Genomic DNA, 24,734 nt, shown 5'->3' with positions numbered 1-24,734 from the left:
CCGTGGTGGCACTTTGATTGTCAGCGCTAAAGTTACCCATGGATGTTGTGCTTGGAGAGGATGAATGGAGCGAGTGAATTATAAGATGGTACATCAAGTACTCCTTGTAAATGTTGATCTCATCTCCCGTTGTTTGATAGACACCGTGTTGGAAATACCTTGCTTTCTCCTAGTTTGAATAATAACGGTTGTTCTTTCGCTTTCTCGTCTTCTCCAATAACCATAAGAGTAAATAATAATATAAAATTCCCACACGCGTAGTGGAATAGTACAATAAAAGCAATCAAATTATATATTTCCTATTCCGGCTCTACCAAGCTCGCGGAAAAGTTCCACCCCGCGCCGGAAGCTCATTTTCATTCCACCCCAACCCCAAACACCCTTGTCATATCATTCCTTTTTCCTCCCAGTCACACGTATCTATAAAATGGAGGTTATTCGAAGCTCCCCTGAAGCATCCTCGTTCATGCCGCTGGCCGAACACCAGTCGCGCACCCCAAGCTCCTTCTACTCCGGACCCCCAGTACTGTACCACCACAGCCAGCGCTGCAAGATCGTCATCCTCGAGCGCGAGCTACTTGCAACCCCAGCATTGAATGCCCTGCGCGGCCAGGAAGCTGTGAGCAACGGCGCCACAAACCAGGACCAGCAGGATGACGACGAGAAGGAGGTCGCAATCTCAGGCGTGGATACGTGGGTGACATCCGAGTGAGTCTATCAATTTTCCTCCCATTCTAAGGCTAGACACTGACTGATTAATTTATCACCAACAGCAAGTTCTTCATCTACTCCCCCGCCGCGTCAGCAGGCGTGTCAATCCCTTACCCTTCGATCTCACTACACGCACTCCAACGGCTTCGTGTCCCAGACACAGACGCCGAAGTCCAAGGCTTGTATATGCAGATCGCCACGCCTAGTGCGCCCTCCGCCGACGATGAAGAGGAATGCATCACAATGACAGTGGTGCTACCCTCCGATGCTACGCTACAAGAGCCCGTGAATGCGGAGACGGATACACCCACACAGCAGCTTTACGATGCTGTGTCGGCGTGCTCCAATCTACACCCTGACCCTGTAGAGCAGGGCGATGAGGATGAGGAGGATGGTCCTAAATTCATTTCAGCTGAGGAGCACGATGGTGTCTTCCAGCTTGGAAACGGTGATCTGCCTCCACCTGTTGATGGGAGCTCTGGATGGATCACTGCGGATAATATGGATCAGTTCTTTGACGCGGATGGGAATTGGATTGCTGCTGGTGAGCCGCCTTCTTTCCCGCTTGGGCCTGGAGCTGGGACTGTTAGGGCCCGAGAGGAGGAGAATGGGGTCGAAGAGAATGGAGGTGAGGATGAGACCAAGTGGCGCAAGACGGACTGATTTGGATCAAACTGCTTTGAGAGAAAATATGGAATATACGGTGTAGGATTGGCGTTCAAAATGCTCGAGTGGTCGCTAAGTTAACTGACAATGGATCATTCTGCTGGGGTATTGTTCAAGGAAACATAAGAGGAGATTTAGATTCATAACACTAATGATTTCCTTCAATATCAACCTTAGAGAACACACATCAAACATAAAAACAGAAGAAAAAGATGGACCACCAAGCGACAAGCGAAATAAGAAGTAATCGAACAAATAAAAACAGATAGAAGAAAAGGGCACTGAGGTATTGTGCCAGCATCAGTATCAGATACAGTGCATCATAAAAGAATCAAATGAATCAAAACAAAGATTGTCGCTTTCGAAGTCCACAAAAGATGGCAGAATTATGCTTATTCCCGTAGGAACCCGTCTCCGTCATAAAGGCTAGCAGGTGTGGCAGTTCCAATTCCGACGCCGAGCATCTTGCCATTTGGAGTCCTTCGGCGGGGAGAAGTAGGAGTTGATGGTGCATGCTGGCTGGGCATGTAAGGCGGCAATCGTTGGTTGTTTGGCATGGAACGGGGGCGACTATTTTTGGCACGGACGGGGGACGATTCAGGTGTGCGGAAAGACCCAGTGGGAGGTCGCACAGAGGATTTAGTCGGGGAGGTTCGCTTGGAATCCTCAAAGATGGTCACACGATCTTGAACCATTGCGAAGCGGCGTGGAGTGCCATAGAGTGCAGCAGCGTCACGAACTGGTTTGTCTAAACTGCATAGTGAATCACGAGCTCGTCGAACTGAGCGATTCGAGCCATCTGTTTTCCTGTGGTGTAGTGAGTCTCTGGATCGTCTCCAGTCACTGCCTTCGGTTCCTGTAATACTCATAATATGAGGGAGGGGGCTAGGCGATGTCAAAGGACTATCTAGCGCATGGTCGGGGGTTGACGGGACCCGAGTGGGTTGGCTTCGAGCTGCAGAAACACCGGGCTGGCTGCGAGGTCCCTTTACTGCTGAGCGCCGTGGGCTACCAGGGGCGTTCTCGTAGGATGTGAAAGGAGTTTCGGAGAGTCTCCATGCCGGTGGGACTCTTTCGGGAGAGGGAGTGTGAGAGAGAGCGTTGCCGTGAGACGAGGGGAGAGATGTGAACAGTTCAGGGAGAGCACGTTTGTTTTCCAATGGAGGTGTTTTGGAAGGCATGACAGATGGAGCACGGGTTCTCTTCTTGCAAGGGCTGTCATCGTCAATTGGGGGCTGCGGCTCCTCGACTAGTGGCCCAAGAGAGCCCAGACCTAGACCGGGTTTGCCATGTCGACTGCCGTACTTGCTGCGCCTCGAAGATGATTGAGGAGATGTTGAACTTGGTGGCAACGAAGGCAAGGATTTTGCTGGGTTGTTGATTGAGGTCTCACGTAGATCAACCTCCTCCATCTTGTCGAAATCTTCCGGTTCCTCTTCGACAGTAGGAGAGAAAGTCGAGGACCCAAATGTCATAGGTGGATGAATAGAAATACGAACACAATTCTGACGTCGATGGCCCTTGCGTTTTGAATTACCACCTTTAAGTGCAGAGGGAAGATTTCCCCTTTGAGAAGAGAGGCTGTCACGTTGTGACGGGCTTGGTGGCTTCATGATGTTCGATGCCTTTCCGGGTGATCTAACCTGTTGGAACATAATCCCACCGCCAGGCGAGTCAACGTAGAAAGGGTCATCCATACCAAATTGGAATTGATTGGCATGTGGCACAGAGGGCATGTGGGAGCCCGATGATCGCCAGTCAGGCGGGGCTTGATTTTGATATCCCAAATGCTTCACTGGAGTCCCAGACCGGGAGGCGTGCCTTGAAGGGGGATTAGATGAAGACATGGAGTCAGATCGACGTGAGGTACCACTAAAGCGATTGCTGGAACCCAAGTGATGAGTCGTCAAACTTCGTCGAGGTGACGAGGATGCAGATTTATGACGATTTTCAATGGTTGAAGAGGAGCGGATGGGGAAGTTGTGCATAGGCGGTATGGATGTGTTGGTTGCAATGAAACTCCTGCGACCATCCTTGACCCCAACGTCAGCAGCACTGAAAGGTACGGACGTTCCTGAGGGGAAGATGGGCGAGGTCATATCGGTATCAGCGGAACTGCCGTTTCTACCATCATCCAGAATTGAGCTATTTGTAGTATCCAGACTCATTGAGGAAAGCCTCATTACAGAGTCATTCCTAGCGTAACTAAATCTGTCTGGTGGATATGCAGATGGTGGGGGAGGAGGTATTGGGTGGCCAGGCATCAGCCCGGCAGTTTGACTGGCAATACTTCCCCCACGGAGACGAGTGGGAGATTCTTCAAAGGTGGTTGAATCAGACGGGCCAGATGAGTTACGCTCGTCCGAAACAGGAATTCGACTTGACCGCTCTGGTGCTGGTGCTGGAAGGGGCCATTCAGGTGAAACTGGTTTCATACCTAAATGGAACCCAGTATCATCTTCGTTAGGATCTGGTGTTTGCCTTGGGGTGTTTTCTGCAGGTAATTCCAGAATTCCTTCCACCGCCGAAAGTGCGATATCTTCTTTTGATATTGATATTGAAGTTTTAGGTGGCGGACTAGAAAGATGATTGGATTCAGTCACTTCACCTAACGTAGCCAACGAGCTCATGCGTTTGTGGGATGCTCGTGAGAGGCGCTTGGAACGAGATCGAGAAAGGGAATTGCGGAGAGATCGAGCTTTCTCAGTGAAAGATGATTCTGAGTCACGTTTCGGATGATGCAGACTTTCTCTCGACGTTAATTGTCCCCATTCTGTTGGTTTGCCGTATGGAAGATGACCATGCGCTCTCAGTATGCTCCCTTCTGCTTGACTCAGTTCAGTCACGGTATCCTCCGGGAAAGATGGCAAGCCCCGACTGCGCCGTCCCTGTCTCTGCGTGAAGCCCAACAGCCTTATTGCATGACGCTCCTTGCGATACCTGACCCAGACGACGATGCTAACCACCGTGACAGCAATAAAGATTGCCGCGCCGCAAGCGGCTATGGCAATGACGGCCGTCAGCCCCAGCATAGTCGCCTCGCTGGCGCGTCACTGGGCTAATCTCGAGGCTTTATGGACGCGATTGGCGGGTCTGAATTCCTCATCCGTGAGTAGCGGATGGGTTTGAACATGCGATGCTGCGAATTATCGATGTATCAAAACGGCAACAGTGAGGCTTCACAGGGCTGGCAAGTTCATACTCATGGAAGACAACAAAGTCTCACAGGAACAAGAAACAACAAGATTTCCCAGCATTCCATCACGCGGACTGCCACTTGTTATGGGAACATTGATTCCAGCCGAGGAATGCCCATTCATCACCACCCGTGTGAAGAATGTTTGGCGGCCACACTACCCCCTGTGATCCTGTTTCATTAGTGACATCTTAAATGGAATCTAGGGCTCCCCTTTAGACATATTTCTAATGACTAGATAAATAGCTAACAAACCCAGGAAAGTGGTTTAGTCATGATTATTTTCCCCTTTGACAATACGGCGATCAACACCAAAGCGCGCCCTTGACTAACCCTATTTTGTCCAGATATGAGATCCATTGTAATTTCAACTGGCTTTGTAAGCCCAGAAATATAGATTACATAGTAGTAATATAATTAATTGCAGATGTGAAGTTTGCGTTGGATTCTTTCTAACGTGACTGTCAATTCAGTAATATGTTGAAGATTTGTTTATAACTCGAATAATACGGGGGTGCAATCCCCATTCAAGCTTTGAAGTTTGAACTATGTATTTCTAGGGGGAGCACAGATTGCAAGTTCCATGATAAACAGTCGATCAATTCTTCAGCTCTCTGTTTTTACCCCATGTCGAAGAGTTGTTTGAAATTGGTTCATCTGATACCAAATATGATGGATCTTATTCCCCTCAAATGATAATTCTTAGACGCATAGCGTTATCCAATGCCATTGAGGCAGTTATCCACCAAGTTCTATACATAGTAAGGCAAGGCTATGATCTATTCTGATTTCCCCGCGCATCACTCACCGTCTATCGCCTTGTAATCCTTAGAATGGCCCCTCTCTATATTTAAGTGATCTCCCGCCCAAACTTGCCTTTCACTCTTTGTTATTTTCTCTTTACTCTTTGCAATGGCTGCTAACCCTATTACCAAAAATGGACACTTCGTCCACAACAATACTACGGCTCCTGAGCATCCTAACCTCATGAGCATGTTCTCCCTCAAGGGAAAAACTGCCATTGTTACCGGTGCTGGCGCTGGTATCGGTCTGGCCGTTACTCAGGGTTTGGCCGAGGCTGGTGCTAATGTGGCAATGTGGTATAATAGCAACACCAAATGCACCGAGAGGGCCGCTGAGATCGCTGAACAGTACCATGTTCAGAGTGCGTAACTCTACGCAATGTGATTGGCTCCACATTATTCTAACCTCTTCTATAGCCAAGGCTTATCAGGTTGAAGTCACCGATGCAAAGGCTGTTGAAAAGGCCGTGAATGACGTTGTCAAGGAGTTCAATGGCCGTCTCGACGTCTTTATTGCAAATGCTGGTGTTCCCTGGACTCAAGGGCCCATGGTCGATGGTCCACTTGACCACTACCGCGATGTTGTCGCCATTGATCTCGACGGTACCTACTACTGTGCCAAGGCTGCCGCTGAGCACTGGCGTCGCCAGAAGGAGGAAGGTACCGATGTCAACGGTAACAAGCTTACCAACTTCACATATGGAAGCTTCGTTGCCACTGCATCTATGAGCGGTCACATTGTCAACTTTCCCCAGATGCAGGCCGCCTACAACGCCGCTAAGGTCGCCGTCATTCATCTTTGTGAGTTGTCACTCAGACTCAGTCCACTCTCATGATTAACCCATTCTCAGGCAAATCCCTTTCTATCGAATGGGTCCGCTTCGCTCGCGCCAACACCATATCACCCGGCTACGTTGCGACTGAGATCTCTAGCTTTGTGCCCGAGGAAACTAAGAATATCTGGCGCGACAAGATCCCCATGGGTCGTGAGGGTCAAGCCCATGAGCTGAAGGGTGCCTACCTCTACCTCGCCTCCGATGCCTCCTCCTACACTACCGGTGCCGATCTCATCGTGGATGGTGGCTACTGCGCCCCCTAAATCCTCCATCATGACAAACAAAGATAGAGCGATTATACATACATCCCCTCTAAAAGCTTTGTAAATCTCCCAATACACACATACATTTCTTTCACCTATCACTCTATCAATAACTCCAATTGCTCTATAAAAAAAGTACTCGCATGCTTAGATAGAAGAGCTCTACAGAAATTTGTGGAGTAACAAGATAGTGGTTATAAACAACATCGGGTTCGCAACTATCATTATGGGATCTGGTATACGAACGACCTGCTTCGATGCTCGATTGCTCCGCGGCAATATATAATAACAGATTACAGTCACATTTCGGGGTTCCGAGGGGAGTGAATAATTATCAGTAAACTTGTCTGGTCAGAGGTGCGTTACATCGAGTTTGGACTGGCGAATCCAAGCATATAGAGAGACCGGTACCTTCACCAGGAAAAATGGCAGTAGTAAACGATCGTAAGCAGTTAGGATCAAGTTCCGTTCGAATCGCTGTCGAAATGAACACTTTCTGAACTATCTATTATTACACTGGCTCTCGGGGGTGCAAGCAACTATAGTATGGGAATAGTATCACTAGCTAACGTCGCTGCATCATATCAAGGAATAGATCTAAAATTACTTGTGGGCTAGGTATCTTTCACATGCTGTGAAAGCTTGGCATTCGGAGATATTGATGTCAGCGATTTTAATTTGAACATGACAATAGACGTAACGATCAAGAAAAAGTATTCCACCGCTCAGTAGGTATCCCTGGCATGACTCGCATGAATGTTGGCCAAACGCAGACATGTCAGAACCGACAGCATTTCCCCATCAGCACGACCAGCCAAATTTCAGCTTGAGCGCGATTGCCGAAGGACTCCATGAGACCGTGACATCCTTATAGGGCTTGTATCTTTCGACCCTGCAGGATGAGTATCCTTGTAGAAAGATAAATGGCTCAATCCCTTGCGTGGTGTTTGAGTAAAGGTTGACCCCGCCAATGACATATGGAATGCTCTCTACCCCCGCGTGACAGGGCCCGTTGATCGACTGTGACCGAGTCGATCAGCTGCTTTTTCACAAAACTCAAGCCTACAATGTATCAAACATGAACGTATTTCTAGGGTGGAATTTGAAGATTGAAGTAACCCTTTCTCATAACCATCAACTGGGATAACAAGGGAGTCTCTCAAGTACCTAGGTAGTATCATCGCTCAGCTCATCATGTATTCAGACATTCTGCCAAGCCCATGAATGCTGTATCTTGTCCCTAAAACCTCATACTACTCACCCCCGTTGTTGAGCCGTCTCGGGGACAACAAGAGCAAAAACACCTTGCGCAGTCCACTCAACAACCTCATCTACCCAAGCAGACGGTCCCCTTTGGTTGCGTTGATCAATAACGTAAATAGGACGTTCGACTTCAAATTCCCAGGTAGGGATATCATCGAATGGGTTGCATGGTTCAATGACCGTCTCGTCGTCGGCGGAGCTAGACCAATCGGAGTCATACTCATCGGAGGACTCTCCAGTTCCAGGAGGACTCGGTGGTGGACTGTAGGAGAAGAATTCGGGGCTATCTCCATAGGTGGGCCGATATCGCCGACGGTACGGGCCTCCTGCATCTCTGTCGGCCATGTTGAGATCGTCGATTCCAGTTGCGCTATTCCTTTCTGGGGACTGATCAACTATGTCATGAGCAGAGGATTCACTGTATCGACGGTAGCCAGGTGCTGGCATGGAAGAAGTCGCGAGTGGTGGTGGATGTTGTTCTTCTTCATCATTTGTGTCAACAATATTGATTGGTTCGTAACTTGCCTCGGGCATGCCGTTTGGTAGGTTTCGGTTGATGGGAGTATGGTTGGTTAGAAGACGCTGAATCTGTTGGTACACGGGGAGCAGAATGTGATGATGGAAGGCGCCGAGCTGCTGCAGAATAGAAGCATTGTAGACAGCAACAACGAAGACGAATGAGAGCATCAGGCATACAGCCGGGAAGGCAAGAGAAGCTTCCAACATGGTGGCTTTGATTCCTGAGAGTGAACGGGTGATGTGGAGGATTAAAGGAATTGCATCTGCGGATTTGGGGAGGAGAAAAGGAAGGAGAAGCGACCAAGAGGAACACAAATCGACATTGAGCATGCATTGTGAATGAACAATAGGCTGCAATTGTGGTACTTTCAACTGGCGAAAAATATCTAGACTCATTCAACACCTAGCGTCTACTATTTTACTACGCACCTAAGCCCTGTGGCATACCTACTCCTCGCCTATATAAGCTAATATCAATATACATGAAAGGAATAAGGTAGCAAGCCTTTATAGTCAATCACTTATACCCAAATTATATCGCCCAAGTTTTCATAGAGGAAACCTCCTAGTTTTCACGTATCCTGCGCTCGACCTGATGATCTCGCATAGTCACGATGCTCATTCACGATCTCTAAGTCACGCCGCTCCGAGCTTATTTGTATCTCCATATGACCTTTCACGCCCACACGTCATAAATAAAGGGTCATATTTAGTGAACACATTCTAACACTATATTCTGATTGATGCTACAGATCTCTATAGAAGTGTCAAAAATAGGATATTCAAGCATCGCATTGTACAGTGAGACATTCACAATTCATTGTCGACCTGCTCCGCCTTCTTTGTTTGGCTCGAATCAATGGGCCTAAATCAAGGCACCTTTTGTTTCGTCTTTATTTGAATTAGAATCATGGACTCTATTATTTCCTCACTCCCTTTATTCGCAACGCCGACACAAAGGCCTTTCATGCATTGTATAAGTGCACGCCAAACTGCATCGCCGTTCACTCACATCGTTCCTATTTCTCAATCAGATCAAAAAACTTTGCATATACCTTATTCCAACCATCCCTTCAGCCTTACCATGTGTCTACTCATGCGACCTTCCACTATGAAAATTCCTACACGAGCAGACAAAAACCGTGTTACCAAGCGCAAATGTGCGCCGAAGAAAAACTGGACAGAAGCTGTCAAGGAAAAGATTGTACAGTTCCTCACTGGAAAAGAGCTCTGTGGTCTATTTGCTAATAAAGCCAAGTCCTCGCAAAACGTCGCTCTACAGGAAGCCCTCGAATGCACCCAATGCAGAGATCTGCATATTATTCCATACATGATGAATTCAGACATTGCTGCGGGCTCGTACATCACATCAGAATACCCACCTTTCTTCATCAGCAAAAACATATCAGACGAATACGTCTCTCCTTTCGACACAGACATTGCGGCCCACCAAAATAGCAACGTCACATTTTGGGATGATATTACTCCTTCCCAACAACAACATTACTACAGCAAGATTGATGCCATTCTCAAGAAGGCTGAGACTGAGATAGGCAAGACGGCAGACGAAGCTGCCGTTCTTTTTGCCCACTACCAGGTGGACTTCCACATCCGCCAACACTACCTCGCTCCTCGAAGTTTCCTGAATCTATGCCGCTCTAAGGATGATATCAGGGGGCTGAACCGCTGGCAGTGGGAGACCGCCATCTCAGATGAGACAGCATATGCAGAAGTCCCCGACTGGGGTGTGGGATGGGTGCATGAGCCGAGCAATTCTATCGGCCACCAGATTACAGTATGGCGGACGGGAAAAACAAGTCGAGAGAAGCACCTTGCAGAAGTGAGGGCCCGGTGGGCAGAGATCATGGACGAGAGAAAAGAACAGAGGATGCGGACAGTCAAAATTTCGTTGAAGGGCGTGCATGTTCGGACTTACAAGTATGAGCCATGTCAACCGCGTCTGTCAGAGAAGGAGATTGTGCGTATTGCAAGGAAACAAGGTGCACAGTATGAAGCCTGTCTGGATGCTATTGCTATGTGACGAGCGATTCGTTGTATGTCATATACCTATTGAGCTTCTTTTCTTCTGTTTCGAAAAATCAACGAGCTTTATTACTTTCCCTATATATGTTTACTTCCTACTTTGTAAACTGTATAAAACAGACGAGATATAAATATGAAGTGTACATGTATATGAATTTTGCAGTGCTGACCTGGGTAAAGTATAGAGAAAGAGGGTAGTAAAGGGGAGGTAAACCCAAGCAAGGAATCAAGAGAGACTTAGCCCTTGGCTAAATGCCAAGGCTCCTACATGTTTCCCCAGGTCTACGGAAATGTAACGTCTAAATAATAAGTGAAGCTGACCAGAAATTTAGTGGTAATCTAATAATTGAATAGTAAAGCTACAAATTAACCTTGGAACCACTGAGAATGAAACCGTATTCCTAAAGAGAAGACCAATTGTTAGTTCGGGTCAGCATACTCAGTAGAATGAGTGTACATCCTATAGAGAATTATCAAGCCCAAATAATTATGTTCTTCCTAAAGCTTGATGCCTATAACACCTTAAGCCCTCGGTAATAAATATTTGCAGGTTTCATTACCAGGATCCCAAAATAGACATCTTAGGGATGATTGTGTTAGAATGGCTTATTGTAGAAGGTATGCCGACATATAGTGAAGCTATATAGATGCTCACGTGCAATGAAAATTCTTCCATCGAAGACGTCAAGGCGGACTCCGTACCTAGTCTGGATTAGCAGCGGCTGAATCAAAGCAGGCTGAGCCCGAGCCGGGGTTGATCTGCTCTGAGGCGATGGTCTGCATGCATATTTTTGGGGGAAGTCCAAAGGGTTTTTAGAATTGAATTTTGCTCAAATGCTTGCTGGTCCTTGCCTAGTTTACTACCTCCCTAGTATGTAGTATTTTTGCCATTTATTTTGACCAACCGCCTATAACGACGATCAATCTTCAGCGGGATGACATTGGCTAAAATGTTTTAGGCCAGAACATCACTATGCTTAGGCCCTTCCATGGTGCATTCCCCGCGATTACCTGACGGACCTGGGATCTTCCCTTTCGATTACTTCTCTGGGAAGAATCCCCAAACTCGAGAAACTTTACCCCGCCATATCTAGAAATATATGCAAACCCGTGGACGCAGATGTAAATTTGTTACAAGGTATAAAGTGCGAATTGAATGTGAGAAAAGGAGGGTAAATACGTTCAGGCACAGATCTCCCGGCTGTGGCTGGCCCTTGGCTTCAAGGTTATTGATTAAGGCTAAGTCGTTAGAAGGTCACAAGCAATTAGTTACCCGTAGGCCCGTGTTACTTATCCAGCATATAAGAAACCTTGGAAATCTCCATGAATCCTTCATGATTGGCGCTTCAAAGCCCTCCCTAAAGCCCCATTTTTCATTTTTTCTTAAGGCGCTGCGCCACCAATGAAACCCTGACTCTGACTAATCATTGCCATTTCGTCATTAGAAAAATGACTGAAAGCTGTGACCACGTAGATCGGGATTTGTGACGTGGGTATTCAAGATTCTGCACGACGAACAAGGGGGTTTATAAATTGGCCTTATGATCTGAGGGTTACTCCCGGATCCGACTAAAGAAGTAGTCCGTGAAGGGATCAAAATATCAACAGTTAAAGAATTTTATATAGCACACACACACACACATCATTATTATCCCACATTTTCCTTTGACCGGGAAGCCGTAACATATGACGTAACATCGCCGAATAAGGGGGGGTTCCCGAATCACCGGCCCGTGAAAGAGAAGAGTTTCCATACGAACTTGAAAATTATACGTATAAACTGAATAGAATTAAAAATATATATTGTATATAAATGTAATGATAATGATAGAAAAAAAAAAAAAAAAGAAAAGAAACCTCCCCCTCAAAACGAGGGGAACGAACATCCACTGACCCACTGCTGCGGATGAGAAAGTGGGTTGAGCCTTTGGGAATTTATAACGTCGTCAGGTCCTAAACCTGTTACCCAATCCCTTCTCTTTCTCCCACCTCTTTGATCTTCCCTTCAAATCTTCCCCTCTCACATATCTATCCATTTTGAATAACCTGAATAATTATGTCCACCAAGGTCTTACTGGTCGGAGCAGCGGGTGAAACCGGAGGTTCTATCGCCAACGGACTGTTGGATACCGGTAACTTTGTATGCAGCCCAGCTTAAGGTACTACATCAATTGACCCCAGGCTAATTGTGACATTTTTATTCCAAATAGGAGGTCATCGCCCTTGTTCGCCCTATCTCGGCTCAAAAACCAGCTATCACGCGCCTCGAGGATCGGGGATGCCAGATTCGAAAGTGCGACTTGAAGGCTCCAGAGGAGCAGCTTATTGAGGCGTTGGCTGGGATTGATGTAGTTATCAGCTGTGTCGGCCCGGCCGAACAACAAGACCAGATCCCTCTCGCCAAGGCAGCCAAGAAGACCGGCGTGAAGCGATTCATTCCATGTGGTTTCATCACCGTTTGCCCACCGGGCGGTATCATGTGGTTGCGTGACGAGGTATGAAGAATGTGGTACGGTATTCTGGACCAGTGGGCTGATCAGACTTGCTATGCGCAGAAAGAAATTGTCTACAACCAGATCCGTCAGTTGTGGCTTCCCTACACCATCGTTGATGTCGGCTGGTGGTACCAGCTGGCATACCCTCGCCTCCCCTCCGGGCGCGTCGACTATGCCATGACTTCCGGCAACGATGAAATTATTGGCGACGGCAACATGCCCACAGCACTGACCGACTTGCGAGACATCGGTCGCTACATGGCTATGATCATTTCCGACCCCCGCACTTTGAACAAGAAGATTCTCGCCTACAACCTGGTTTCCTCGCAAAACAAGATCTACGAGCTTATGGAGGAACTCAGTGAGGAGAAGGTCGATCGTAACTATGTAAGTGCCATTGACTTCCCCTTCAGAATGAGTCAATGTGGCTAATTAATTTTTTCTTTTTCCGGAGCACAGGTTCCCGAAGAAACCATCTGCAGCAGAGTCGTGGCCGCCCGACAAGCCAGTGAAACTTACCCCTTCGACCCGATTAAGTTTGTTCCGCGGTATCTAGCCGAATATCAGTTGTCTTGGGGAATCCGCGGCGACAACAATCCCGAATACGCCAAGTACCTCGGCTATCACACTACACAGGACCTGTACCCCGAATTCAAACCCACGGATTTCCGTGAATATCTTGAGTCGGTTATTCGTGGCTCCGCTAAGGGTGTCTACACTGATCGTGTGATCTCACGGAAGCACCAACGACACTTCCCACGTACCGAGTCCAGCGATTCCCTCTACACGCGCATCTTCCCTCGCACGGAGTCAAGTGACTCGCTCATGTCGCGATGAATTGATGAATAGGAAACCCTTCTTGACGTATCTCGCGTTACCCCTCCGTCTCACCCAGGGAGCGACTGCGCTAGACAAACGCCGGTCCCGAACCGCTGCCATTTGGGAATATTTGACACAGACTTTTATGATATCTCTCTACTCCTCCTCTGACCCCATTTGACGGGGCCATGGAACTCAGTATGCAACCGACTGGTGCTTTTTTTGGGGGTGTCGATTTTTGGGCGTTTGTGATTTTGTGGCCTTTTGATAGACGCTGGCTACTTTCGGTGCCACCTCGATGGGCTTGGTGGCAATCCTTAGAGCTAGCATGGGAAATGCTTCTATTTTTTTTCGTTTATGCCATTCTATTTCGACTGTCCCATGATGGGATTTCTGCATATAGAAAACAAGAATACTTATGCGGCCCTGTGATGCCTTTTCAGTGGTCTTTTCAGAGAGGTCTTCTCAGATATCATTTTGCGTAGATCTCATGTCTATAGGTCGACGGCAAAAAGAAGAAAGCAGAAAAAGGCTTTGTGCAGACGACTTTTTTATGTATAACCTTTGATATATATATCCCAATGATCTGTGATCACAACCGGTTGTGCCTCGTTCTTTCCCATACTTGCACTTGCACAACCATCATCCCGACTTCTGGAACTCCCCAGAGGCCTGCCCTCGCATTTGGTCTTTGATTCACGTTTTTGATCCCTACACTAGGTAGCTCATTTGCTTTACCTAACCTCAACAGCCAAGCCTCGTGTTCGTATCTTTCTTTTCGAAATATACTCTAAAAAATGATTCCGCGACGACGACTTGGGTCGCGGTCCTCTGCCTGCGAACTCGGGCCCATCAATGCTGGGCCAACTCCACAAACCAACCCTGAAGCGCATCAGAATGAACATGCCCTGGGCTTCACCGATATATACGGGTCATTGACACCCCGTCAAATCAGTATAATCAGTGTGTATCCCCCACCTTGTACACGGGACCTATATTCTAACACAGGCTTGCAGTCATTGGATCGGCGATTGGAACGGGCTTAATGGTCGGTACTGGGAGAGCATTGTCCATGTAAGATTCGTTCCACATACGAAGCGGGTCTTTTCTATGGTCAAGCGCTGAACAACGCTGACTCCAACACAGGAGCGGCGTAAGTTATTCTCTAGGAATCTTACGGGCAAAGATATTGATCTGTTGCAGCCAGCGGCTATAATAATCTCCTACACCATTGTCGGATTCGCGGTTTATCTCGTCCTCTGCGCCTTGGGTGAGGTGGGTTCGTGGTTACCAAAACCATATACCGTTGCAGATCAAGCTTTTCGATTTTGTGATCCTGCACTCGGATTTAGCTTGGGCTGGATGTAAGTTCCCCTATGAGCATCTGGTTTGCACTATTAACTGATCGCGCCCCCAGATTTTGGTTGAAATATGCTGTAGTCACACCCAACCAGCTCACAGCTGCAGCGCTAGTAGTCTCTTATTGGGTGGATGCTGAGCGAGTCAATCCTGGTATCTGGATCACGATTTTCCTTTCCGTCATTGTGATTCTCAACTTCATCGATCACCGCCTCCCGAGTAGAGTTGAGTTTTATGTCTCCTCATTCAAGCTTGTTGTCATGCTTGGACTCATGATACTTTCTACCGTCATTGCTCTGGGAGGGGGTCCGGATCAAGATCAAAAAGGGTTCCGATATTGGTCGTACCCCGGTGGTTTCGGCACTCATCGCCATCGCGACCACGGATTGCTAGAGAAGTTCTACATAACCTGCTCGACAATGTCATCTGCCACGTTTGCGTACATCGGCAGCGAGCGGTCTGGCATAGCTCACTTCCCGAACGTTCGAAAGGCTACCTCGAGGGCTATCCAGAACACCTTTTATCGAATCATGGTTTTCCATCTTCTAGCAATCACTCTTCTTGGGATGATCGTCCCCCAGGGCTCGGTGTCTGTGGCGTTTTCTAATCCGTCCTCCCACGAGGCTGCCGCATCAGCATTTGTTGCAGCTCTGTATTTGGCAGGCATCTCCGTATTACCGGACTTGTTAAATGGATGCATACTGCTGTTCGTGCTGTCAATCGCAAATTACGATCTCTATCTGGCAACCAAGGCAATGTGCGATCTCGCAGTGAAGCACCGTGCCCCTGCTTTTCTATCACGCACTACCCGGAGAGGCGTCCCAATCTACGCTTTGGCTGTGTGCTCGTCAACTGCAACATTAGCATATCTTAACGTCAACCAAGACTCAACCGTTGTTTTCGGATACTTCGTGGACATGGTCACAATGCTCGGGCTGCTCACATGGATTTCCATTCTCATCACCCACATATCTTTTGTGCGAGCGCGAAAAGCACAAGGCATTCCGGACAAAGCTCTAGCCTTTAGAGCTCGCTTCGGTCTACCTGGGACGTGTTTGGCTCTCGCTCTCTGCTTGTTCATCTCCGTCACCATTGTCTTTGACTCTTTCAGCTTTGATTCGGGCGTGCGGAAATTTGACGTCAAATCCTTCATTGCCTCATACATCAGCATTCCCCTCTACATCTCCTTGATGGTTGGCTACAAGCTCGCTGTCCGCAGTAAAAGCGTTGATCCCAAAGAGGCTGATTTATGGACAGATAAGATTGATCTGGGGAATTATAGGGGGGAGGGGCGCACAGAACGAAACTCATTGTAATGGTAGCTATGTATTCTGTAGCTCAATGGGTAGTCCTTGGCTACGAAGAATCAGGAACCTTGGAGTGATCAAGGATTCTGGCCATGTTGAAAAGAGAAAAAAAGCAATTACCACTCTCCTGAATGTCTATTCCCAGCATTTTACATATCTCTCCAGCTTCGATCACTATCTAGCATATTCTAGACCCTATATCAAAGGTTATACATGGAAAAGTCCATTGCACAAAGCCTTTCCAGCCTTTTTTTTTACCGACGCCCTATGAAGCTGAAACATCTAAATAGAAACATTGAAGGACCACTAAAAAGACATTACAAGGCTTATATGGCCTCCTATTCTTGTACCTTGAAAAACTACATGTAAAATTGCCCCGTTGTCACAGTGACACGTCAGACGCTAATTGCATCTACCCGAAGTTGGCGCGGGTAATCACCTAGACATTTGCATGAAACTACTCCGTATATGGAGTAGTAGATAGTAGAGAACTGCGTGCGAGAACTTCTAAAATTGACGAGTCAGAAGTAATTTTGTTAAGACATTCATTTAGGTGTTTGTTTACCCCCACCAATGTCGGGACTAAGAATCTCCTCGAAACCATTTCATTTTCCCACAGATTCCTATTTCTGAATGGGAGCTGTGCTCTTCACAACATGGAGCCAATTACCCCACAACACCAAAAAGAGGATTTCCGCACTTTCATCACAAGAGTGAACATCAAATTTGGTCTTGAGATCCCCCTCCCTGGAATTGAGTCCCCTTCAGCTCGAGAGAGAGATACCAGCCTCCCTAGTCAGATCTACAAGCATATTCGCCCATTGTTCTTCAATAACAAGTGCGATAAGAGAAGTTTGATCTACAACCTCGAGGAATGGGTCCGTGGAAACCTACCGTTGGACAAGACCCAAGTCCAGAAGCCTGTCTATCGAACCAATGCAGATCGACGGGCAAGCCAACGGCACCAGAGCGAGGAGCCCGCGCTTCCACTCTCGCTCACCGACCTTGAAAAGGATATGTGCATGAACCACCTGTTGAAGCTCATGGATGATGAGGAATGGCTTTTGACAAATGGTCGGGTGGTCAACACCAAAAAAAGGTTAGCCGCTAATTCTTTTGGGGATGCCAAGGGCTTATTACCAAAGAAACGAAGGTTTGAAGAAGATGAAGACGAAAAAGATGACTTCCACACTGCACCTAATTCCCCAGTGAAGGGGTCTGTATTAGCTCTGCCCCCTTTAGGAAAGAACGGGGATGGAGGACTACAATTCCCCGAGGTGGTACAGGCAGCATTTCAAGGCCCTCGAAGGACTTCCGGGGTTACGAACTTGCCGGTCAATAGCCATCGGGCGGTTCAGTCTTCTACACGGGGGTCGGTAGCAATTGCGTCGCCAGCAATAAGTCAAGTTCAGCCACCCAGAAGAAACGATAGACCCATTCAGTCGCCTGAGAAGAGCCAAGAGAGTGTCCGTGTACCAGCGAAGTATTCGGCGACCTTTCCTCCGCCAGCAAAGGCGCAACCAACCCAGGGCCAAGGGTTCCACCAATCGCTCCCTAAAAAAGTGGTCACTAAATCACCACCCAAGCCTCAAGGCAATATCCCCCCTCCGACGAGGTCGACCAGCGCTTCGTCGCCAGCGAAGGTTCCAGGGGCTGCCCAATCACCCGCAAAGAATCCTGGATCTGTCCAATCGCCATCCAAAACCCCCAAATCGGTCAAATCACCCTCCCAATCGCCGTTGAAACAGATGGATCTTCGATCGTTTGGGTTCGTCAACAGCCCCAGCAAAGAAATCTCTCCCGTCCGGGAAGATGTTGAGTTCAAGAAGCCTACTTTATTTGAAAAGCTTAGCGCGGTATCCAATGAATCTAAGCGCAATAGTATGACACAGTCGTTCAATGCCACCTTTTCGACGAGGGTCCCTTCGTCGGTCTTTACGTCTCGCGATTCTAGCTTGGGGCAGTCATTCGATTCGGTCATGACAGACGCGACGGAGCCAATGGATACCCAATCAACATATGCAGACTCAGTCGTCGGGTATATGGCTAGCGACGAGATGCTAAGGAGCGTGGACGCTACTGCTATTTCCATGATGGTAAATTCCGACCCCGCTGAGACTGAGTATTCCCTCAGGCAGGAGTTCATCGGTGAGCTTCTTTCTTACGGCCCGTTTTCAATGGAAGAATCCTTCTCGGCGACAATTCCATTGCGATTCCGATATGAGCTGGAACGCATTGGACGTGCTTGGGGAATTCCGTTCAAACAAATACTCGTTGGCGACCGTGTGAACTTTAACACCCAAGATGATTTCTGGTCATGGGTTAGCGGGCTTGGTCGACGTTATGACCGTCCGCTGCCAGAGAGATCGCCGCGTCGGGCCTGGGATGCTGCTGTTGGTGATTTCAAATCAGATAAGCATTCAGAGGTGGTGGTATTGTCAGGAGACTTGGACTGGTGTGACGAGTCTGAGCCGGGTGTTTTCAAATTAAAACTCAACCCACTCAAGCCAGAGCGGACGTGTCGATTTCACCGTAGATTTGGGTCGGATAGATTCCTGACCCTTACCATTCCAGCCCCGGATCGGCCTCCCGCCCATCAGAAACAACCTTCTTATCCATCTGTCCTTCGTGAGAGTATTGCTTCCTGGCTCACACGGAATGATCATCATTGCCTCGGGCGGACCTGGCGAGCTTTCTATGTCGAAGAAGTAAAAACTAAGCGAAAGGCCAAGAGTGAGCCTCGATTTCGAGTCGAGTTCTTCGCCATTGATGGTAGCGACTTTGGTCATGGGTATCAGTTACCGCCGGTGGTGACCCCTCCTCGACAGCAAAGTGACAGCCATACTACGATGAGTGTAGATGCTTTGCTGGAATGGCATATGCCAAAGACTGCGAATGCGAATCAAAGCAATTGCAAGCTCTTTCAGCGCATATCTCTGGGCTTGTCGAAGACATTTGCGACGGTTACCTTAAAGCCAACGCAAGTGCTTCGTTTGAGAGATGATCCAACCCGGCCTGTCATGAATGATGGATGTGCTCTGATGTCGAGGAATCTTGCGAACCAAATTTGCGATCAACTGGGCATAACCACTGCCACGCCTAGTTGTTTCCAGGGCAGAATAGCAGGCGCAAAGGGCCTCTGGATGGTTGATTGCCATCAGTCTAGTATCACTACCGTAAACGACGATGACATCTGGATCCAGATCTCCGACTCGCAGTTGAAAATCCATCCTCATCCAGAGGAATGGGCTGATCCGGCTGACGATGAGAAGTTGACGTTCGAGGTAGTCAACTGGGCTAAACCATTGCACCCTGTTGACCTCAATATCCAGCTTCTTGCAATTCTAGAGCATGGTGGTAAAGTGAAGGAGTATATTGCCCAGCTCACGCGTGACGGTATGCAGAGTCTTTACGACGACTTCCTTGAGGTTCTTCGATCAAACAGCCCCGTGGTTTGTCGAGCCCTGCTTCAGAAGCTCAGGCCCTCTGGTGAGGACGGAACTGGCAAAGCTCGACGAATGGAACAGTGGATGACCAGTGATGCTGAGTCTATCATCCGTTTCTCAGAGGCTGGCTTTGCCCCACGCGACTTTTTCCCCCTCCGGTTGAAGATCCGCCAATATCTGACATGGCTTCTTGAGCGACATGTTGAAGAGCTCAAAATCCAAGTTCCTCTCTCCACCTATGCATACTGCATTGCGGATCCATATGGAGTTCTCGGACCGGACGAAGTTCACTTCGGCTTCTCCAATAATTGGCGGGATCCACAGGGTCAGTTTGAAGACAACCTCCTCGATGGGTTGGATGTTCTCGTGGGCCGACTTCCAGCCCATCTACCGTCTGATATTCAACGGCGCAGGGCTGTATGGAAGACTGAACTGCGCCATTTTAAAGATGTGATTGTATTTCCCACCACAGGAAACTTTCCACTAGCCGGTATGCTATCCGGGGGAGATTACGACGGCGACACGCCATGGATCTGCTGGGATCCAATGATTGTCGAGAAATTTAGCAATTCCAAAATGCCCGACCATGAATATCCTGTAAAACACTATGGCCTCACGAAGCACTCCGTCCCGATGTCTTCGCTAGAGTCGACGGAAGACTTCTTGGAAAGTGCGTTCGCTTTCAACCTCACTCTTTCAAGCCTGGGTCGATGTACCGCTGAGCATGAGAAACTGGCATACGATGAATCAGTCGACTCTCCGAAAGCGAAAGAGTTAGCCTGTCTCTTAGGTCATCTTGTAGATGGTCGGAAAGGTGGAGTCCACCTTTCAGAGCAAGCCTGGAAAGTATACCGCAAGACCGTCAGCCCTAGGCAACGTGAGCTTCCCGCGTATCGTAACACAGACCGCAAGTACAACCGTGATAACATTGTCGACTTCCTCAAATTTAAGGTCGCACGGTCGGAGCTTCGCAGAATTCTGTCAGGTCTCAACGAGGCATTCCCTGAGAACGACATCCAGAATCAGCTCGACGATGATCTTCTTCGTCCGTGGATTGAAGCCGAGAAAGAATCGAAGAGCAGTCAAGAGTTAAAAGACGCCCTTGATGAAGTTCGAAGGTCGATAGACGAACAATACAAGCTGTGGAACCAAGGACACTCTGCTTCTACCGGCGACGAATTCTCTGCTATATCACGTCAAGCTGCCCAGACTGCAGCTGCACTCCCTCCTCCCCACGCCGGCAAACATCCGCTCATCCACACTTGGCAAAATAGCCGCAATGAGTGGCGACAGTTGGTAGCTTCGTATGCTTACCGCCGTTCTCCAAACTCCCGGTTTATTCTTCATGCCTTTGGCGAGACGTTGTGCGAGATCAAGGCGTCGGTCTCGCCATCCCGTCTTGTGACTAATGAGGTGATCGCCTGCTACCGAGTGAATCAGAAAATGGTGGCACATCTTACAGCCAATGAATTGCCTGGGGATGAGAGCGACGATGCGGATGAGTATGAAGATGGAGATGCTATTGAAGCCATGCTATCCTTTTAGAAATGGTGGATTGGACAAATTGTCCATTGAATGAGATATGAGTGACGCCATGACCTTGCATTTGATATGCCCATTCTGATTCTGAGCGATATTTTGAGATGCCTATGACTGTTGAACATCTATGGATATGACATAGATGCCTTGTTTTACATACAGGTACCTACATATGTTAGAGTTGATTCCCCATCTATGTATGTTGTTACTTAACAATAAAATAGGTTTCAACAAATATCAGACATTTGCCTAAATGCTGTAAATTATGGCTGAAATAACTCCATATTGATACAGAGAGAGTTCATTCTAGTCCCCAAATGTCAACTGCTAGAATGCCCCCACGTCACATGCCGATCTTGATGAGCCGGAATAGGAAGCACAGGCCCAACAAATATAAGATTGGGCCTATAAATTGAAAAGAACTGAAAGAATATATCCAGCCAAGTATTAAAATACATTAATACCCTTGGCAGGCTCATAAGTAAATCTCATACCCGGTGAATGGGGCAGCAAATGGGAATCGCAGGCCATTAAGATCAATAATCAGCTTTTACGTAGACGTGTGATAGGATGGGGCAAGTCTTTCCGGGAGAATGTCAATCCATAGTACATTACATGCGTACAACGTACGGAGTAGGAAAAAAAAAAGAAGTGCAACCGAAGTACTCCGGAGCGAACCAAACACCATGCTAACTAGAATTGCACTGGCTATGTTGCAGTGGAAAAAAGCTGTCAGGGATCAAGAGCAATCACATTCGTTTTCGTATTTGACCTGTCGAGCACATCCTAGCGCATGTTGGGGTACATTGATGCACACAGAAGTACTACAACAGTCGAGTTACTCGGTACATTTGGCAATGATAAAAATGGAAACATAGGGAAACGATGAACCTAAGGGTTCATGGTGCCTTTTTTTTCCGGGATGGAAACTTCTCCGTGAGACAAATATGTTTTTCCGTATAATCTACAAATGTAGTATGCATTGCGATGAGTGTGGATTGGACCTGGGTGGAACATGTGTACGGACGAAGGGATTTCTAGTATTGAAAACCCTATACAACATACAAGGCAGAGGCTACATTGTACTCCATAGGGATTGTACAATTGGTTCAGATTTTCCATCTTGAATGGTAAATAATTCATTTTCGGTAATATCAAAGCTGAGGGGCGACAGTTTGTTGGGGCGAGGGACAGACTATTTGACATGTGATGAGAAAAGGTACATGGGTTACCATAGCGGAATGTATGGCCGAACAGGTACCGTGGGAATGTGATTACCTCACTCACTTCCTTCCTAATTAGGTCTAGTGGCCTGACACTTTTTCACGTGAAAGACGATACGATGCGAATCCGACGTCTTTGGGGTTCAATATTCTTCTCTATGGACGATCTGTGACCCGCCATGGAACCTCCGAAAGCCACTAGGCCAAAACCACCTGCCCAAAAGATAAACGCCACACCTCTAACCTCGAATTCATTCCCCTCCGCGCTTACAAGTAACCTTGCCCCATCACTTACGGCTCCGCCTTATCATAATGCCCATCCATCAGTGATGGATCTTGATAAAGAAGATCGATCTCGTCGAGCTGCCAGTGTATTATCGATGGATGATCTCGAAGCTGCACAAGCCCTTGAGGGGCTTCGCTCCGGTATGTCGCTCTGATATCGCGAATCAGCCCACTAAAAGTGTCGCAACTGCGGTTTCCGCGAGATTGGGATAGCTATGCGACGGACATCCAGCTAATTTCAGCAGATTTTGGACAATCGCCTCGAACAGCGCGACAATCCCTTCCAGTCACTTCACCGGACCCACCACCACCAGAGCCACTGTTGTCTCTGCTAACTTCTTCCCATCCCCTCATCTCCTCTGCTATCAACGGCTCAGTTTCTGCGTACGCCACCTCGAAATCATACTCGCCGCGATTCAAGTCTGGTGCTGAATTCATCGAGCGCAATATCGGATCACCTGTCGCGAACACCGTCGGTACGGTAGGCCGCAAGACTGGTGTCGAGAGCGGTCTCCGATGGGCGCTGCAGCGACGAGATTCTACGAACGAAGACGCAAAACACGACCCAAAGAGACGGAAGATGGATGGGAATGTGTCGCCGAAGACGAATGCGGAGAAGGGACCAGATGGTCCAGCGCACCCGCCCCGAACACGGAGCTCGTCCGATCTCTCCATGGCCGAGTCGCTCCCTCCGTATGACGAAATAAGGTCCCCTCACTATGAAGAGAAACCAGGCCGACGTACTGAGCCGACATGGCAAAGCCGACTAGTTATTTCGACTTCCGGACTCGGAGTCGCCATGAGCGATGAATCGCTACGTAGTCTGCAATATTGTCTTACTTGGCTTCGATGGGCAAACGGTCGACTAGGCAAGTCCATTGTAGCACTACATAGTGCAGTTAACGAGTGGGAAGCCCACAAGTCACAATCGCAATCGGATATGGAGGCAGGATGCAGTGGGCAAGACAATGCCTCATTGCTTATCCAGCGCGTCCAAGCTGTCAAGGCTGATGTGCTATCGACCTTGAAACAGGTAGTGGATGTGGTTTCCAAATATGCAGGAGGCGCCCTGCCAGAGAATGCCCGCCATCTAGTTCGTCGACACTTGACGTCTTTGCCCCACCGCTTCCAGGTTGCATCCACATCGCAGCCGCCACCCGACTCCCCAGCTGCCTCCTCCGATGCCACAGTCAGTGCGCATCGCATCCTGGTGCTGGCCCAAGAAGGTCTAGACATGATGGCGCAGGTCAGTGGTGTCGTCAATGACACATTGGTCAGCGCTGAGCACTGGTGCGAGCGACTGGGCCGCAAACGACCCCAAAACGGAGCTTCATCCGACATGCCAGAGAAGCAGGGCGAAGCTGCTTCCGACGCTCAACCGTATGGCATGGATATCAAGTCTCTTCCAGAGAATGCAATTCAGGACGATGTCTCGATGTCCGGGATGGAAAAGGTATGAGCTCGTCCAAACGTTTGCTCTCGTCTTTCTTTACATATTTTCTATTACCGTCACTTCTTGCCTCTCATGTCGGCATCTCTCTTATGTCTTCCTCCTCCGGGGCCTTCTTTTCTTTTCTTTCCATTTTTCTTATGATTGATATCCTTTCTGCTATCTTCATTCCATCTGGAGTGATAGGAAAACCTCCGGAAATTATGGAGTTTGTTTATTTAAGCGTGCGATTATTGTTTTATTTTGGATGGGCTTGTCCTACTTATAGTTATGGATGGTACGGTTTTTCGGGGTATAGATATATGCAAAGAGGCTGCGCGCTCAAGCTGAATGAATACAGGCTATTCATCGATTTACACTTGAATTTGTCAGGGGATCGTGTGATCCAAATCCTGCTAACCACATGTTTGCCTTTCCGTCTAGACGCCATTGATATGTCGTGTCTATATCATTTCCAGCTTGTTCACGGTCTCTTTGAGCAAGAGACTGAGCCACAAGCTTAGACCGAGGA

At 48.1% G+C, this 24,734-nt stretch overlaps 9 protein-coding genes across 9 annotated transcripts; 7 read left to right on the top strand and 2 right to left on the bottom strand.

The window, feature by feature from the left end:
- Positions 1–427: 427 nt before the first annotated feature.
- On the top strand, positions 428–1,374 carry PGRI_058010 (Voldacs domain-containing protein; the record flags this gene model as incomplete). The annotated part of the gene is made up of 2 exons (XM_040793514.1): positions 428–708; positions 774–1,374. 2 exons carry the CDS (start codon positions 428–430, stop codon positions 1,372–1,374), a joined length of 882 nt encoding a protein of 293 aa, XP_040648369.1.
- Positions 1,375–1,769: 395 nt separating this feature from the next.
- On the bottom strand, positions 1,770–4,007 carry PGRI_058000 (uncharacterized protein; the record flags this gene model as incomplete). Its single annotated transcript, XM_040793513.1, has 1 exon — positions 1,770–4,007. One exon carries the CDS (start codon positions 4,005–4,007, stop codon positions 1,770–1,772), a length of 2,238 nt encoding a protein of 745 aa, XP_040648368.1.
- Positions 4,008–5,485: 1,478 nt separating this feature from the next.
- PGRI_057990 (putative carbonyl reductase) lies at positions 5,486–6,475 on the top strand (the record flags this gene model as incomplete). The annotated part of the gene is made up of 3 exons (XM_040793512.1): positions 5,486–5,738; positions 5,794–6,177; positions 6,228–6,475. The coding sequence occupies 3 exons, from the start codon at positions 5,486–5,488 to the stop codon at positions 6,473–6,475; spliced, it is 885 nt and encodes a 294-aa protein (XP_040648367.1).
- Positions 6,476–7,732: 1,257 nt separating this feature from the next.
- On the bottom strand, positions 7,733–8,464 carry PGRI_057980 (uncharacterized protein; the record flags this gene model as incomplete). Its single annotated transcript, XM_040793511.1, has 1 exon — positions 7,733–8,464. The coding sequence occupies one exon, from the start codon at positions 8,462–8,464 to the stop codon at positions 7,733–7,735; it is 732 nt and encodes a 243-aa protein (XP_040648366.1).
- Positions 8,465–9,341: 877 nt separating this feature from the next.
- On the top strand, positions 9,342–10,298 carry PGRI_057970 (uncharacterized protein; the record flags this gene model as incomplete). Its single annotated transcript, XM_040793510.1, has 1 exon — positions 9,342–10,298. The coding sequence occupies one exon, from the start codon at positions 9,342–9,344 to the stop codon at positions 10,296–10,298; it is 957 nt and encodes a 318-aa protein (XP_040648365.1).
- A 2,058-nt stretch (positions 10,299–12,356) lies between these two features.
- PGRI_057960 (aromatic alcohol reductase) lies at positions 12,357–13,632 on the top strand (the record flags this gene model as incomplete). Its single annotated transcript, XM_040793509.1, has 4 exons — positions 12,357–12,440; positions 12,511–12,795; positions 12,856–13,182; positions 13,255–13,632. 4 exons carry the CDS (start codon positions 12,357–12,359, stop codon positions 13,630–13,632), a joined length of 1,074 nt encoding a protein of 357 aa, XP_040648364.1.
- Positions 13,633–14,411: 779 nt separating this feature from the next.
- Positions 14,412–16,289, top strand: PGRI_057950 (putative amino acid permease; the record flags this gene model as incomplete). Its single annotated transcript, XM_040793508.1, has 5 exons — positions 14,412–14,577; positions 14,631–14,688; positions 14,761–14,767; positions 14,818–14,978; positions 15,032–16,289. 5 exons carry the CDS (start codon positions 14,412–14,414, stop codon positions 16,287–16,289), a joined length of 1,650 nt encoding a protein of 549 aa, XP_040648363.1.
- Positions 16,290–16,936: 647 nt separating this feature from the next.
- On the top strand, positions 16,937–21,271 carry PGRI_057940 (RNA dependent RNA polymerase; the record flags this gene model as incomplete). The annotated part of the gene is made up of 1 exon (XM_040793507.1): positions 16,937–21,271. One exon carries the CDS (start codon positions 16,937–16,939, stop codon positions 21,269–21,271), a length of 4,335 nt encoding a protein of 1,444 aa, XP_040648362.1.
- Positions 21,272–22,868: 1,597 nt separating this feature from the next.
- On the top strand, positions 22,869–24,232 carry PGRI_057930 (putative clock controled protein (Ccg-8); the record flags this gene model as incomplete). Its single annotated transcript, XM_040793506.1, has 2 exons — positions 22,869–22,914; positions 23,019–24,232. 2 exons carry the CDS (start codon positions 22,869–22,871, stop codon positions 24,230–24,232), a joined length of 1,260 nt encoding a protein of 419 aa, XP_040648361.1.
- Positions 24,233–24,734: the final 502 nt, after the last annotated feature.

Source organism: Penicillium griseofulvum (genome assembly GCF_001561935.1).
Source record: "Penicillium griseofulvum strain PG3 chromosome Unknown contig_95, whole genome shotgun sequence".
In the NCBI taxonomy this organism is placed as follows: Eukaryota; Fungi; Ascomycota; class Eurotiomycetes; order Eurotiales; family Aspergillaceae; genus Penicillium; species Penicillium griseofulvum.
This window is presented reverse-complemented; position numbering and strand designations above follow the sequence as displayed.